The 12,474-nt window shown below is 48.4% G+C and overlaps 1 protein-coding gene across 2 annotated transcripts in view; it reads right to left on the bottom strand.

Annotated features, from left to right (window-relative positions):
• The window catches only part of NRIP2 (nuclear receptor interacting protein 2), a 28,703-nt gene that overhangs the window by 4,474 nt on the left and 11,755 nt on the right, over nucleotides 1-12,474 (bottom strand). For both annotated transcript variants that reach the window (XM_080393728.1, XM_080393729.1), the window contains exons 2-4: nucleotides 7,661-7,837; nucleotides 2,014-2,096; nucleotides 1,421-1,548 (exon numbers count right to left, since the gene is read on the bottom strand). In XM_080393728.1, coding sequence (XP_080249854.1) covers nucleotides 1,421-1,548; nucleotides 2,014-2,096; nucleotides 7,661-7,837 — 388 coding nt within the window. The remainder of the gene's footprint in view (nucleotides 1-1,420; nucleotides 1,549-2,013; nucleotides 2,097-7,660; nucleotides 7,838-12,474) is intronic.

Genomic DNA, 12,474 nt, shown 5'->3' with positions numbered 1-12,474 from the left:
AGAGGAGGACCAGGACTGGGCACTGGGCTATCTGTGCTGGCAATGATGTGAGCGCTGGTAAAGGCACTGCTGATGTGAGGGCTAGTAAAGGTGTGTGGCAATCTGTGTGGATGGCCTTGGCTGTGTCCTCCTCTCTGTATGTGCCTCTCTGGAATACTTCAGCCTTGCTGCTGACTGAACCTGCCACTGAGAACATGCATTGGACTGGTCAAGAGCAACCTTGTGGGTGTTAGAGTCATCCATCTGGACCTCACTGGCAGGGAAGGAGGAATCCTCAGCTCCTAGAGTCTCCAGGGTTCAGCAGCCACCCGTGACATCATTAACATGCCCCATGTTTCCTGGATACCTGCTTGCCCGGTGTGTGGCTGTATTTCGTAATTTATTTATCACCACATAAACAAGAGCACTGTGTGCACAGGGAGATGTAAGGCATAGATGTAACAGTTCTGGTCCTTTCAGGCAGCCACGTCCACATCTCATCAAAATGGATAGGTGGTACTGGGGTAATTCAGCTGTGCTGGTGCTAGTATGGAGTCCCCATGAAGGGCAAGAACAAGTAGAGGGGAAAACAGGGAAGAAGAGTGACCCGGAGTGTGGAAGAGGAGGAAGCCCTTTCTAGATGACTAGGAAGGTGGGAAGAATGGACATGGAAAGAGGGAGCAAGGGAGGCCTTGGAAGATTGATAATACTCATCAAAGATGAGGAGGCAAACAAAGGGAATAGGGTAAAGCTGGAAGACTAATAGGGAGAAAGAACAGGGGAAAAAAGACGACTGAGTTGGTTTCAGCATATGTACAGCTTGATGGAAATGCAGAACATGCAGTCTCTGCCGTTCTTTGGGTGTGCTCCAGTGCCTGCTGACTTGACCTTGTCTCCTAAGGCTCCTTCCTTCAAAGGGTCCTCCTCAGGACACCAAGGGAAACCCAACACTCTGGGGCTACCAGGTTCTTCCAGGGTGCCTCCTGCAGCAGAGGCAGATGAGTACACACAGAAACACTCTGGGGAATAAGCTGTACCCTCTATCAGTTTCTCTGATGACTCCATCCAGCCAAAGACAAAAGTGCCTATTCAATGGGAGAACATAGGGCACCAGAGTACTAATCAAACAGTCTGGATAATGCTAGGAAAGGTCCATTTTAGAAGGGCATAAGAATTTTCCACATTCTGTATTAGGACCAAAAAGCACCTAATTTCTCCCCACTTTCAACATCTTCAGTCTTCTCTGTACTCTTCCTATGCCCTTCGCCTTTGGTTACATTTGGGATATACACAGAGCATAATAATCTTGGCCAGCAGCGGAGGTGACCACATCACCAACCTCCCACACCATTAAGCTTTTCCCAGAGATCCTTTGAAATGCCCTCGGCAGGGCAAGAGGGACACAGGAAAACTGGGGGAGAGGAGGGGCTGGCACTCTCACCTACAACCAGTGCTGAACACAGCACTGTCTCCTGGCCAAATTGCAACTCCATATGTTCTACTCGGCCAACAACGCTGGATATGGGAAGAGAGAGGTCTCCACAGTCCATGGCAGACACTTCTTCCAGCCTGTGGGACACAAGAGGTGTTATTGCCTCAAGCGGAGGAAGAGGAGGAAAAACAGGACTTCTCACTGATGGCAGTGCTTCTTGGTCTCATTGGGAACAGGCCCACAAGAGGAGGAATCTCTTTCATACAGCATGACTGGAGGCAGATTCCACAAGCAAAACCATAAAGCGCCGTCCATTAGGGTTCCTCACTGCCGAGGCTAACCCTTAGCTGGGCTGCTTTGCCCTGCAGTACGCACAGAGAGAATGACGCAGCTCTGCCTCCCAGGCTGGGGTCTGCACACAACTTTGTGAGTGCTTCTGATGCCTTGCCCTGTAGCCCACCCTCTGCGTCTTCTCCTAAACGGCCATGTGCACATGCAAAGCTGCTAGTAATTATCACTGGGGCTGGGAATCAAGAGTGCCTGGTTTCTTGCCATAGGTTTTCTTTTAGCCACCCCTCCTTTGCTGCTGTGCAAAGACTTACCCCAGCTGGTTTAAACAGCTCTTGGAGATGAGATTTGGTAGACACCCGGTGTTAACAGTTGCTTTCAATACCTGACCTTGGCACTAGAAAAAATAACAACAGATAATTACTGTGGGCTCAAAACTGGCATACCCAGTCCTCTAACAGTGTGACCATCTCTTAGAACTTCCTTAGCCACACAGCCGAAGGTGTGGTGCTTTAGGCAGTAGGCAGAAACCAGGAGACTTGTCGAAGACAACGTTTGTCTCCCCACTGCTCTGCAAACCTCTGCCAAAGGCTTCTTTTTTAATTCATCTTCTTCAATTTCTATTGATTGCCCAGACACTTATCTGTTATCAGTGACTTCAACTTAGCAGTATTCCAGGCAAAAGATGCTTGTGAATTTGTTAAGAAAACTCACATAGATTTTATTAACAGAGCAATAACTGATATGATAAAAGCTTCTAAAGGAATATAAGCATGTGCTACAGCCTTTGTAGCTTTCCTCTCTCCATTTCTTCTGGTGTCACAGGGAACAATGTTCCAGAGCTAGACATCTGTTGTCAGCTGAAAAGCTTCCAGAGGGAGAAGTCTGTGGGAGAAGCAGGACCACGCCAGGACAAGCATACCGGAGAAGAGTTTGAATTTAAGGCAGTTCACAAGATAACTGACACATCCAAGTGAGTCCTGAATCCAAGACACAACCTAAGCAAGAGGCTTCTAATTTGTGTGGGGCTTACATTAAGTTCCTAGACAGCTCTTTAAAGAAATATGACATAAACACTACAACTGCAATATTCACAGCTGGTGTCATCTAGTAAAGGGAGAGACTGGATGCCCTGCACCCAAGTCACCACTGAATGATTTTACTGGAATAATCCCCAGTGCCTTGCCCACTTTATTTCTTCATCCCTTTGCACTTGAAAGGGAACAGGAGATGTGCTTGCCATCTGTTTTCTGTCTTCTCTGCACAGAGGTCCTTAATGGCAGGCCAGAGGTACTGAAGTAACAGCAGGTCTCATATATGGTAAAGGTTTAAAAAAATAGGGTTATCAAGGACATCAATAGAGTTCTGTTCAAAAAAGAAAAAAAATAAAGAGAAGGAAGAGCTAATTGCACTCAAGGCAACCTCATAAAGTACATGCTGGAAGCTTCAAGTCTGTTTTGTCTTGGAGCTTTTTCTCTGGTCTAAACTGCATCTGCAGTACATCAGTGTAGAGAATTTAATCATTCTGAACATTTAGATACACCATGTTCCTAGAATGGCCACTTAATTGAGAAATTCTCAAGAACTGCAAGACCACTGGAACTAGAGATCTCAACCTGTATTGTTTTACAGAGTTCACCAAGAACCATGTAAGACTCATATATGCATATATGATGTATATTTAAACAATATCAATAGTTTTAGAAGGAAGAGCATTCACCGTGTGTGGCCTCATCCAGGAAAAAGGAGAGCGGTGCTCAAGCAGTATCCACAGAGAAAATATGCACAGCTGCATATTTTCAACAGCTCCTGATTTGGTTGTTACACTTTTTCTCCTTTAATGTAAAAAAAGCAAATCTTATTCACAAAGAATTATATCTGGTTAATTAACAGTCCCATGTGACTGCAAACACTTGGGACTTCTTACAACACTCAAGTGAAGCATAAAACGCCAAGTACTGTAGGAAAGCCAAAGCCAAGACAGATCTTACAAACTTCTGGCTGCCAGCACTATGCCTTCCCCATTATATCATGTGCTTCTCAGTCTCAGCTGCACTGGCATCTACATTCAATCCAAGGCTGCTCTTCAGCACATGGTATGGAAATTGCACAGAATTGCAAAGTCACAGGCTGGGAGAACACAAAACTTAACTGACATGATACCAGCTGGAAGACTCATGAAATAGAATCAGACCACAGAGAGACCAGCCCTCAGAAGCCCTCTCTGCAGTTTTTTGCACATTTGGACTGGAATAATCCCCCAGCTCCTTCACAAATGAGCAGTTCCATTTCACTGCAGAGCAGCTTGAACTGTCATCCTGCGGTAATCCAGATCACACATGACAGAGCTGGTAGGAGACCCAGCTGAGCTGCTGCCTGTTCCCAGAATGTGCACCTATTCTCTTGCACACCTCCTGCCTTTTGGCACAAATCTGCTTTAAGCGAGTGAGGGAACCTGCTAGAGCGTCAGAGAAGGGGAAGAGCTGCAAAGCACTCTAGAAGCTCCCGACTTTGGCAATACTTCTGCTTGTTCAAGAACATACGTTACCGCCATGGCTCCAGGCTGCCTGGCATGCCAGGTTTAAACATTCAGGACTAGGAGTAGTGCCCGCCCGTAGAGGTCCCCAAGGCCAGCTGGAGACATCCCACACGACAAGAGCTATTTATTGCAAAAGCTGGTGCTACAAAGTCCAGGCTTCTAGAGAGAAAACAGCCTAGAAATTTACTGGAGTCAGAGGACAGTCCCTTATCCCTGCCCATGGCAGGGGGTTTGGAACTAGATGATCTTTAAGGTCCCTTCCAACCCAAACCATCCTCTGATTCTTTGGCAAAATGCCTCCTCTTCTGCTTTTAGAGCTCTGTAATGTCTGTGCTCTCTGGTCCTCACTGATACATCAGCCCTGCCTGAAAGGATTCTGGCCAGACTAAGCAGAGAGGCAAGATAAAGCACTAAGTGCAGACACGTGCTAAGCATTTGCCACCTCAGCCTCTGTACTCTGCTTCCCTGTGCCTCCTCACTACCTAAGTGGGTATATTAGCCATGAGCGCCAGGTCAGGTATGCTACCACATCTGCCCAGACTGCAGTCTGCTAACAGCGTCGGGCTGAATCCGCTCTTCCTTATTAACAGACATGGATTCTACTGGGAAAGTGTTAACCATCCCTGTGGCTCACAGAAGCCAACTGTTCATTGACCAGCTACCGAAAAAGTATTACATCAGCTCTTCAGAAACAGAAGACCTGGAGTATCGATAGCAATTGCTAAGGAACCACTTTGGGAGCAGGCAGACTTGAGATGCACAAACTGTTAGCATTGTAATAATAAATTTAAACTGTATCACTAGCGGATTCTTGAGTTTTGTTTCAGAGCAGACTGGGAAAGTTGCAAGTTCAAAACTTGCTAGGATGTAACGGAACAGTGATTATTCTGTGGAAAACAACATTTCGTCTCATTCAGTAGTAAACAGCCCTGCACAGCTCCGCCAGCCTCACAAAAGCTATCCACCTTCCAGTTATACCAGTATTTGCCCAGAGAACTCACCAGGAGCCTGAGGAGAGTCCTTAGTCCGGCATACCACAAACACAGTGCAGATTAGGTAAGGAGTACTGCAAGCCTTCTTGGACTAAAAGGACTTTTCATCACATTACCCACTCTCATCTCTGCCTCAGAATTTTCAGTCTGTTACTACCAGTCACCATTAGTCTTTGTCTAAAGGTTAATTATCTGGATTTCCAAGAAAGAGAAAGAGGGGAGAAGAATCAGTAAGGATCACCATCTATAAAGAGTTCTGTTTTCTGAAGTAGTGCCAGTTCCAAAGTCAAGAAGCTGCTTTAACCAACCAAGGCTGATTAATTCCACATTGCTTTAGCACAGAGGAAAAGCAGCTTGGGATAGCAGTGGAATCTTTTAGCATCTATTTCCAAGTCAGCAAAAGACAAGCCTCACCACAAAAAATAGCTGCTTGATTTTATGATGCAGATGCCAGTCACGACAAGCTTTCCAAAGTGCTTTGCAAAAACTCCCACAAAAGGAGGAAGTTCTGCTAAAGCACCATGTGAGCAACCCACCCAAGTAAATAAGAGGGTGAGGGACAGTGCAGTACAACTGCTATAGACTGGGTCTCTCTGTGATCTCTGAAACTTAAAAAGGCCTTTGGCACAGGGCAACTATAACCTGTTAGAGTGAAAACACTTATTGCCTGAATCTCCTTGTATCACTGAAGTTTACATATATTCAGCTTTATTTCCTAGTCAAGTTCAGTTACTAGTCGGGTGATGCATTTGTTACCACTTTGAAATTTCCAGCATACTTGCCTGACTGTAGATGGAAGCTTTATGCTGGTGGATGATCTTTTCTCAGGAGCTGCTGTCAAAGAGACTTCACTGGGGTCATGTTCCATTTCTAATAAAAACTACACCATAGTCAAGCAGATTTCCAAAAGGTGCCAGGTCAGCAGCCTGAGTGCCATTTCCTGCCATAGAGCTGTTACTTACAGGCGAGGCTTTTTGAAGTTGACAAATGTGAACATGAAAAGCAGCAAGACTAAAAAGAAGTGAAGGAGAGCTTCCCTGCCTTCAATGTAAGAAGACTAAGTGTGGAAAACAGTGACTGGCTCTTAAGAAGGGCAGAAAAAGAGAGAAATGCCTGCACAGAAGGTACTGAGTTCAGAGGGAGTTAAGTGCAGCGTTAGACCTGTTTCTTGGACTGTGGTGTCCATTAACCTTCCTCATGAAGGAAAACGTGTGTGTGAGAGCTGGGGTACGGTCCATTAGAAACACAAGAGGGGAATGAGTAGTGGACTCTGAAGCTGAGTTAGCTGCTGCCCCTGGGACATGATACCTATGCATGCCTGTCCTTGTTCAATGTATGTGCCTGGTAAACCCCCCACCGTTTATCACTGAGTTTCCTCTTACAGAACAATATAGAGTGGTGATTAAAAAAAAAAAGAAATTCCTTCATTTGTTCAAAAAGAAAAAAAAAAGACTCCAGCTATTTGGACAAATTACCCTGAGAGCCATTCATCCCACTGGTTTGTTTTTCCAAGTATGGTTATGTTAACCTAGCTACAGCAGAGACTAAAACCCAGGACAAGCAACGCCTAACTGCAACAGTCAAAGCTGGAAAACAAACCAGACAGTGGCTTTGCGTGGTATTGAGACACCTGGTCTGAATGTTTCAGAAATTTGCCACCAGGTTGTATTCATATGATAATTACTTGTGCCAACTGAATTTTCAAAGGTATATGTGGTTTTCCTGGATGTGTAGACTTCACACTCTAACATGTGAGATGTTTTTTATGACAGGTGACTGAAATAAATAAATATATAAATTTTATATACCAGGTCTACATCTCGGTGAGTCTTGTATCTGCATACTATTGAACAGCTCTAACCATGCAGCCCTCTTCCATGGGCACAGCTTTTGGATGTGCTTTCTTACCTACAGGGGCCAGGAAGGAGCATGTTCTGCTCATGGGAGGATATAAGAAAAGGGAGCTAAAAATACTGCTTTCATCAAGAAATGCAACAGTGCTAATTCAGAACACAGCCACTTTCTTAGGCGGTCCTTTGACACCTGAGAGAATTAGACCAGACCGGATCCAGTAAGTGTAAATTAACTAGAGGCACCTGTATTAGAGTAGTAAGGAGACATTCCGTGCTTCTGTATACAGCTATGAAATACCTCATATCACCGAAAAGCTGGCCTCCAAAGGAAGGAGATGTGAGTAATGTAATTTATCTTCAAATATAGACGACTAGAATGCATGTGGCAGAAAAGCTTTCCTCTGTCTGTTGGAAGAACGGAATCCAAAACTCTAGGTGAGGCCGTGTGGGAAATCTGCTCTCTCTGGCTGCAGCTGGCTTTGCAATTAATAACTTTGCATGGCCCTTGGAGTGGGGCAGCTGGAGCTCACCGAGCATTTGCCATCACTGTGAAATCAGCGCCGTGTTGTTGCCTTACCTGACACTGTATCAGCAGGTGTGAAGTCTCTTTTCTCCTGTCCTCTCCCTTTTCCATCTTTTCATCCTGGTCTTTTGCCAGCGGAGATTGAACCCATGCAGACTGAACCCTGGTCTCGCCCCGCAGCTTGTTCAGATTGCCTTCCAAGAGGCGCCGCTGGACCACACTATGCGGCTGCTGTCTCCATCACAAAGAAAGAGAAATCCCAGCTAAGTATGGAGCTCAGGACAAGGACTTTTGCTAGCCCAAGGAAGCAGACTGCAAATGTTGAACCCAACTGATCATAATGATGAAAGACAGACTTATCCCAAAATCTCAAGGTTTTTTCTGTAGCCACTAAGGTGATGATAAAGTGTTGGGATGTCTGTGACAGGCAGGTCTCTGCGATGCAGTTACTGGAGGAGAAGAGCATGCCTGATGCGTGTTTTCCCCACACGTAGCTGTTCCTTCAGCTAAACATGCACTCAGCAGCTTCATACCTGTTCAGGTCCTGCAACACACTACCTGGTGGGTGTGCACTGACATCCAACCAGGCATGCTCACACCTTCTAATGCGGGAGGGGACAGGGGACCCAGCAAGTGTGTGATGTACATGTGGGTAAGAAGGCAGGACTCTAGAAATTTTATGTATACAAATGGTTATTTGTAGTGAGGTGGGAAGCTTCCCTTGCATATAAAACTAAAACTAGCTTCTGATGTTCTTTGGAGTCTGTCTCTGCTTCCTTTCATCAGAAGTGATACTATTTTGATTCCCTTCCCTGTTGGGGGAGCATCTATGAAGCCCTTACTTGCTCACAGCTAGAAGGGAGCACCATCAGCCAGATAACAGCTGAAGGAACTTTATTCCTATCTATCATCTCAAGTATCTCATTCATATCTCATGTATCCCACATTCCTACTTCATTTCTATTTCCTTTCTTCTGGGCAGAAGGGGAGGTGCACCAAAGGAGATGAAAAATTTTGAAAAACTTCTTGTCCCAGCATTGCATATGCACCCAGGAAAGTGTTGCTTTGGAAAGAAAGCTCCCTTTGTCATCAGCTTGATGCTCTAGTTTTTGCCTAGTGTTGATCCAGTGCCTCCAGTCCCTGCACAGCTACGAAATCAACTATGGGCAGCATCAATGGAGAAGGCCTGTTGCAGGTTGCTTTGTCCTTTCTCCATGTACTTGGCCCCATGGTCCTTCTCCAGGAGAGCAGCTGCTCAGGGCTGACAATAGCGGTCTCAGTAACAACTGCCTATGTAAAGAAAGGCAAAGAATCTACAGTGGCTGATGTGCTACAGCATAAACCATTGTTTTCATCTTTCTCAAAACAAATGTTTAAAATCAACTTCCAGATGGTGCAGCAGTTTGATGTAGGATCTTATCAATGCACAGGCCAAGCATCTGAATGAGACCAGACCTGCCAATGCGCTGGGCTGTTACTAACCTTAGTGTATGTGTGCTTCAGATTGGCTTTATGCTGGGTCAGAGGGCTGAGGCCAGGAAAGTGTGTAAATTGCAACTCGAAGCACACTGACTTGTCGGTTTTACCCCACGGTTGGAGCAGGAGGGCTGGTACTGGCCCTTCGGTTGCGCTCAGTGTTGCTCTTTGCGAGGTGCCGCGTCCCTCATGCCCCTGTCTCCCCATCACTCAAGGGGCAGGAGTCAGACCCCTCACATGCTGCATAAGAGACGCTGCAGTAGTTATAAAAGTGAGGTAAAAATATCTCTGTGGTTCCTGGTCTTTTCCCAGCTTACTGTGCAGGCCCACAGCACAGCTGGCTGTTGTAGTTTACTCCGTAAATACTCCGAGCACAGTGCCAGTTTGGCTGCCAGCTAAAATCTGGGCCATGGGAAAAGGGCAGGGGACTGACAGCAGGTCTCCAAATTCCCATCCTCCCTCCTGTCTCCTCTCACAATCTGGCATGCAAAGGACCTTTCCCTCTCCCCACAGCCTTTCCCACAGAAAGAGCAGGCCCTCTGCAGCTGCCACCTCTGTCCCCTTCTTGTCACTTGGGCTGGGAAGAGGCCAAGCACTGATGGGGATTAGCAGAGCTTTGGGACTGTGCAGGCATGGGGTTCAGGAGCAGACTCCTGGGGCACTCCCTGTCTTCTGTCTCTCCAGTGGGACGGAGAAGTGATTGTTGTCTCTCTTGGGCTGGTGAGAAACAGCGAGATGAAGAGGGTGGTGAGGGAGGACCTGAAGGAGCTGTGGCCAGCGGCTGGGAGGGAGGCCCTCTCAGGGCTCTTAGAAGGGTGAGAGCAGGTTCCCAGCGCCGCTCATCATGTTCAGGCTCTCCAAAGTGAAATCTCAAGGCCTCGCTATAATTAGGGAACCGATATGAGCTTGGGATCTTGATTTTTGGGAAGGGAGAAGCCAGATATTTGGACCTTCTTGGTACTTTCAGGATGGTTTAGCTCGTGCAGCTACTTTATTTTTCTTCTCCGTTTTAAAAAAAAAAGTGTCATGCTTGTAGTTGTTATAAATCTGGAAAAAAAAGCGAGGTCTGCACTGAAATGTGTAATTACTCATTGCCAGAGATGTGATGGGCCCATCAAATCCCAGACAGTGCTGGATGCATTGCATAAGCTGAACACACACACAAAATACACAGAAAAGAGTGGCAAAAATCAACAGCCTGACGTTGTATAAGAAAACATGTAGTTCTAAATGACACAGGGCCTTGCTCCAGTTTTAGGACATGCAGGGCTGCCACAGCTGGAGTTTCTGGCACTGTCAATGGAGACCTATTTTGGGGAATTAAACTCTCAGCGTAAGTGCTGTAGGACTCTAGGGGTGTTCTGTGCTCTCTCCAAGATCAGCGTCTCCAGCAATTCCTGCTGCTGGTTTGTTTGCAGCCCTGCAGCCCTGTCCTACAGGAGGGTGACAGATCAATTTAGGAGACATAGACAGAGTTTTGCATGGGGCCAGAGGAGTGCCTGAAAGCATATCTTGGACTCTGATTTGCAGTTCCCAAAACATCACAGCAATATCACAACAGCCCTTCAGGTTGCCGGGACTGCTGAATTGCTCTTGGAAATCTACGGCCTGGTTCTCCTCTCGCCCCAAGGTAAACCAGAAATGAGGTACCGCAGCTACTGCACTGACTCCAGATACGGCACGATGTGTAAGAACTTTGCACAGGTGCCACACGTTATTTTGTGCCTTCTAACACCAGTGCAAAGTTTCCGTGGCAGAAAAGATGTGATGCTTTACTCACTGCTTCCCTAACTCCACGGTGAAAATGTCCCAGCCATTCTGCTATGAACCAAACATGAACTACGCAGTGGTTTTCAGTGACGGAATGCCACCTGCGTGCGAGGAAGTCTCCTGCCTAGCACGGTTAATTTGAGCAGGAGAGCTGCTTGTGGCGAGTGACCCAGACAAGCTGGAGCAAACGTGGGGCATGGGAGTGCCAGCCTCCGGAGGCCTAGGCAGCCAGCCGTACTGGCAGGACCCTCACGGGGGCCGCTGGCTGGCACCGCAGCTGTCGTCTGGGGGCACGGTGTGACAGGAGTCGACTCCAAAGCGAGGCAGGTAGACATGCTCCTCTCTGCCTTTGCAGCTGGGCTCAGCAAACGTGCACGAAAAGACTCCAGAGTGGCTCCTCCCCGTTCCCTGCCAAAAGCTGTACAAGGGAGAGCCGCGGGGTACGCTGGCTGTCCCCTCCTGGGGTGCTTCAGCCGCAGCACTGCAGGGCACGAAGGGCCAGCATAGCCAGCCCCTGCCGCTGGCCTCCAGGCCCTCCAGGCTCCGGTGTGGCCAGACATCCCTCCTGCCCCGTTCCTCACCAGTATAACGCTTACGTGACTTCCCTCTTGCACTTCAGACAGCGACTGCGTCCAGGGCCAGAGGGGTCCCTGCTGGCAGCCATGTGTGTGGCTGGGAAGGGCTGGTGGAGCATGAGGTGACAGCTTCTGAGGAGCCACCCTTGACCCCGCTGAGCCAGCGACTGTCAGCAGCAGCTGAGGTGGCTGTGGGGAGGCCGGCAGGAGCAGCAGGGCGCAGCGGCACAGGAACACGGCGCTGACCCCCCATCTGTGCGTGGCAAAGCCTCTGCGCCCGGGGGGTTCAGCCGGGAGGATGGCTTCCATTCCAGCCCGGTGCCTGGGACCCTGCCTGTCCCACACGTGCGTGCCCCCATGCACGGCGGCGCCTCGCTGCCGGCAGCCATGGGGCCTGCCACGGGAGCTGGGACACAACCAGCGATACCGGCACACGAGCATCTGTGGTGTTGCTGCCAGGGTCTGAGGTTACAGAGGGAAGGACAGGCTGCGGGGAGGGGCAACATCTTCTATGACACCCGCTGGCACAGCTGGAATAAGTGGCTGTGCCCCCACCGCTGGCCAGACCCAGGCCCTCTTTTGGGATAACGGTTTAGACCCCTGCAACCTCGAGCAGTTAAACTCCACAGTGGAGAGAAGTCAGACAGCAAAACTGCCGGAGCAAGAGGGAGATGCATGCAGGTAAGCCAGCAAAGATCCTGTGGGAAACGCTCCCAGCCTTGAGGAAGTCCCTGCAGACCACAGACTGCCCAGGCTCCTGGAACAGATCCCCTCCCTGACGCTCCCTGCTCCATGTCTCCACAAGGAGACACCCACAGGCCTCGCTCCTCTGCCTCCTCCCCAGAGGTGGCATCCTCTGGTGCTGGCCACTGCAGCTGCCTGCACGCCTGGCTAGCGATCCTGCCCTGCGCTTGCCCCTCTGAAATCCAAAGAGTCGGGGGAAAGAGAACAGTGCAAAAAGGTGACAAGGTCAAACGTTATCCTCTCGGAGTTAGCTGTGCTTCCTTCCCTGCGGAGTCCAGAAAGGAGCCTGCTTTTGAGCTGGAT

Source organism: Falco punctatus, assembly GCF_963210335.1.
Source record: "Falco punctatus genome assembly, chromosome: 6".
In the NCBI taxonomy this organism is placed as follows: Eukaryota; Metazoa; Chordata; class Aves; order Falconiformes; family Falconidae; genus Falco; species Falco punctatus.
This window is presented reverse-complemented; position numbering and strand designations above follow the sequence as displayed.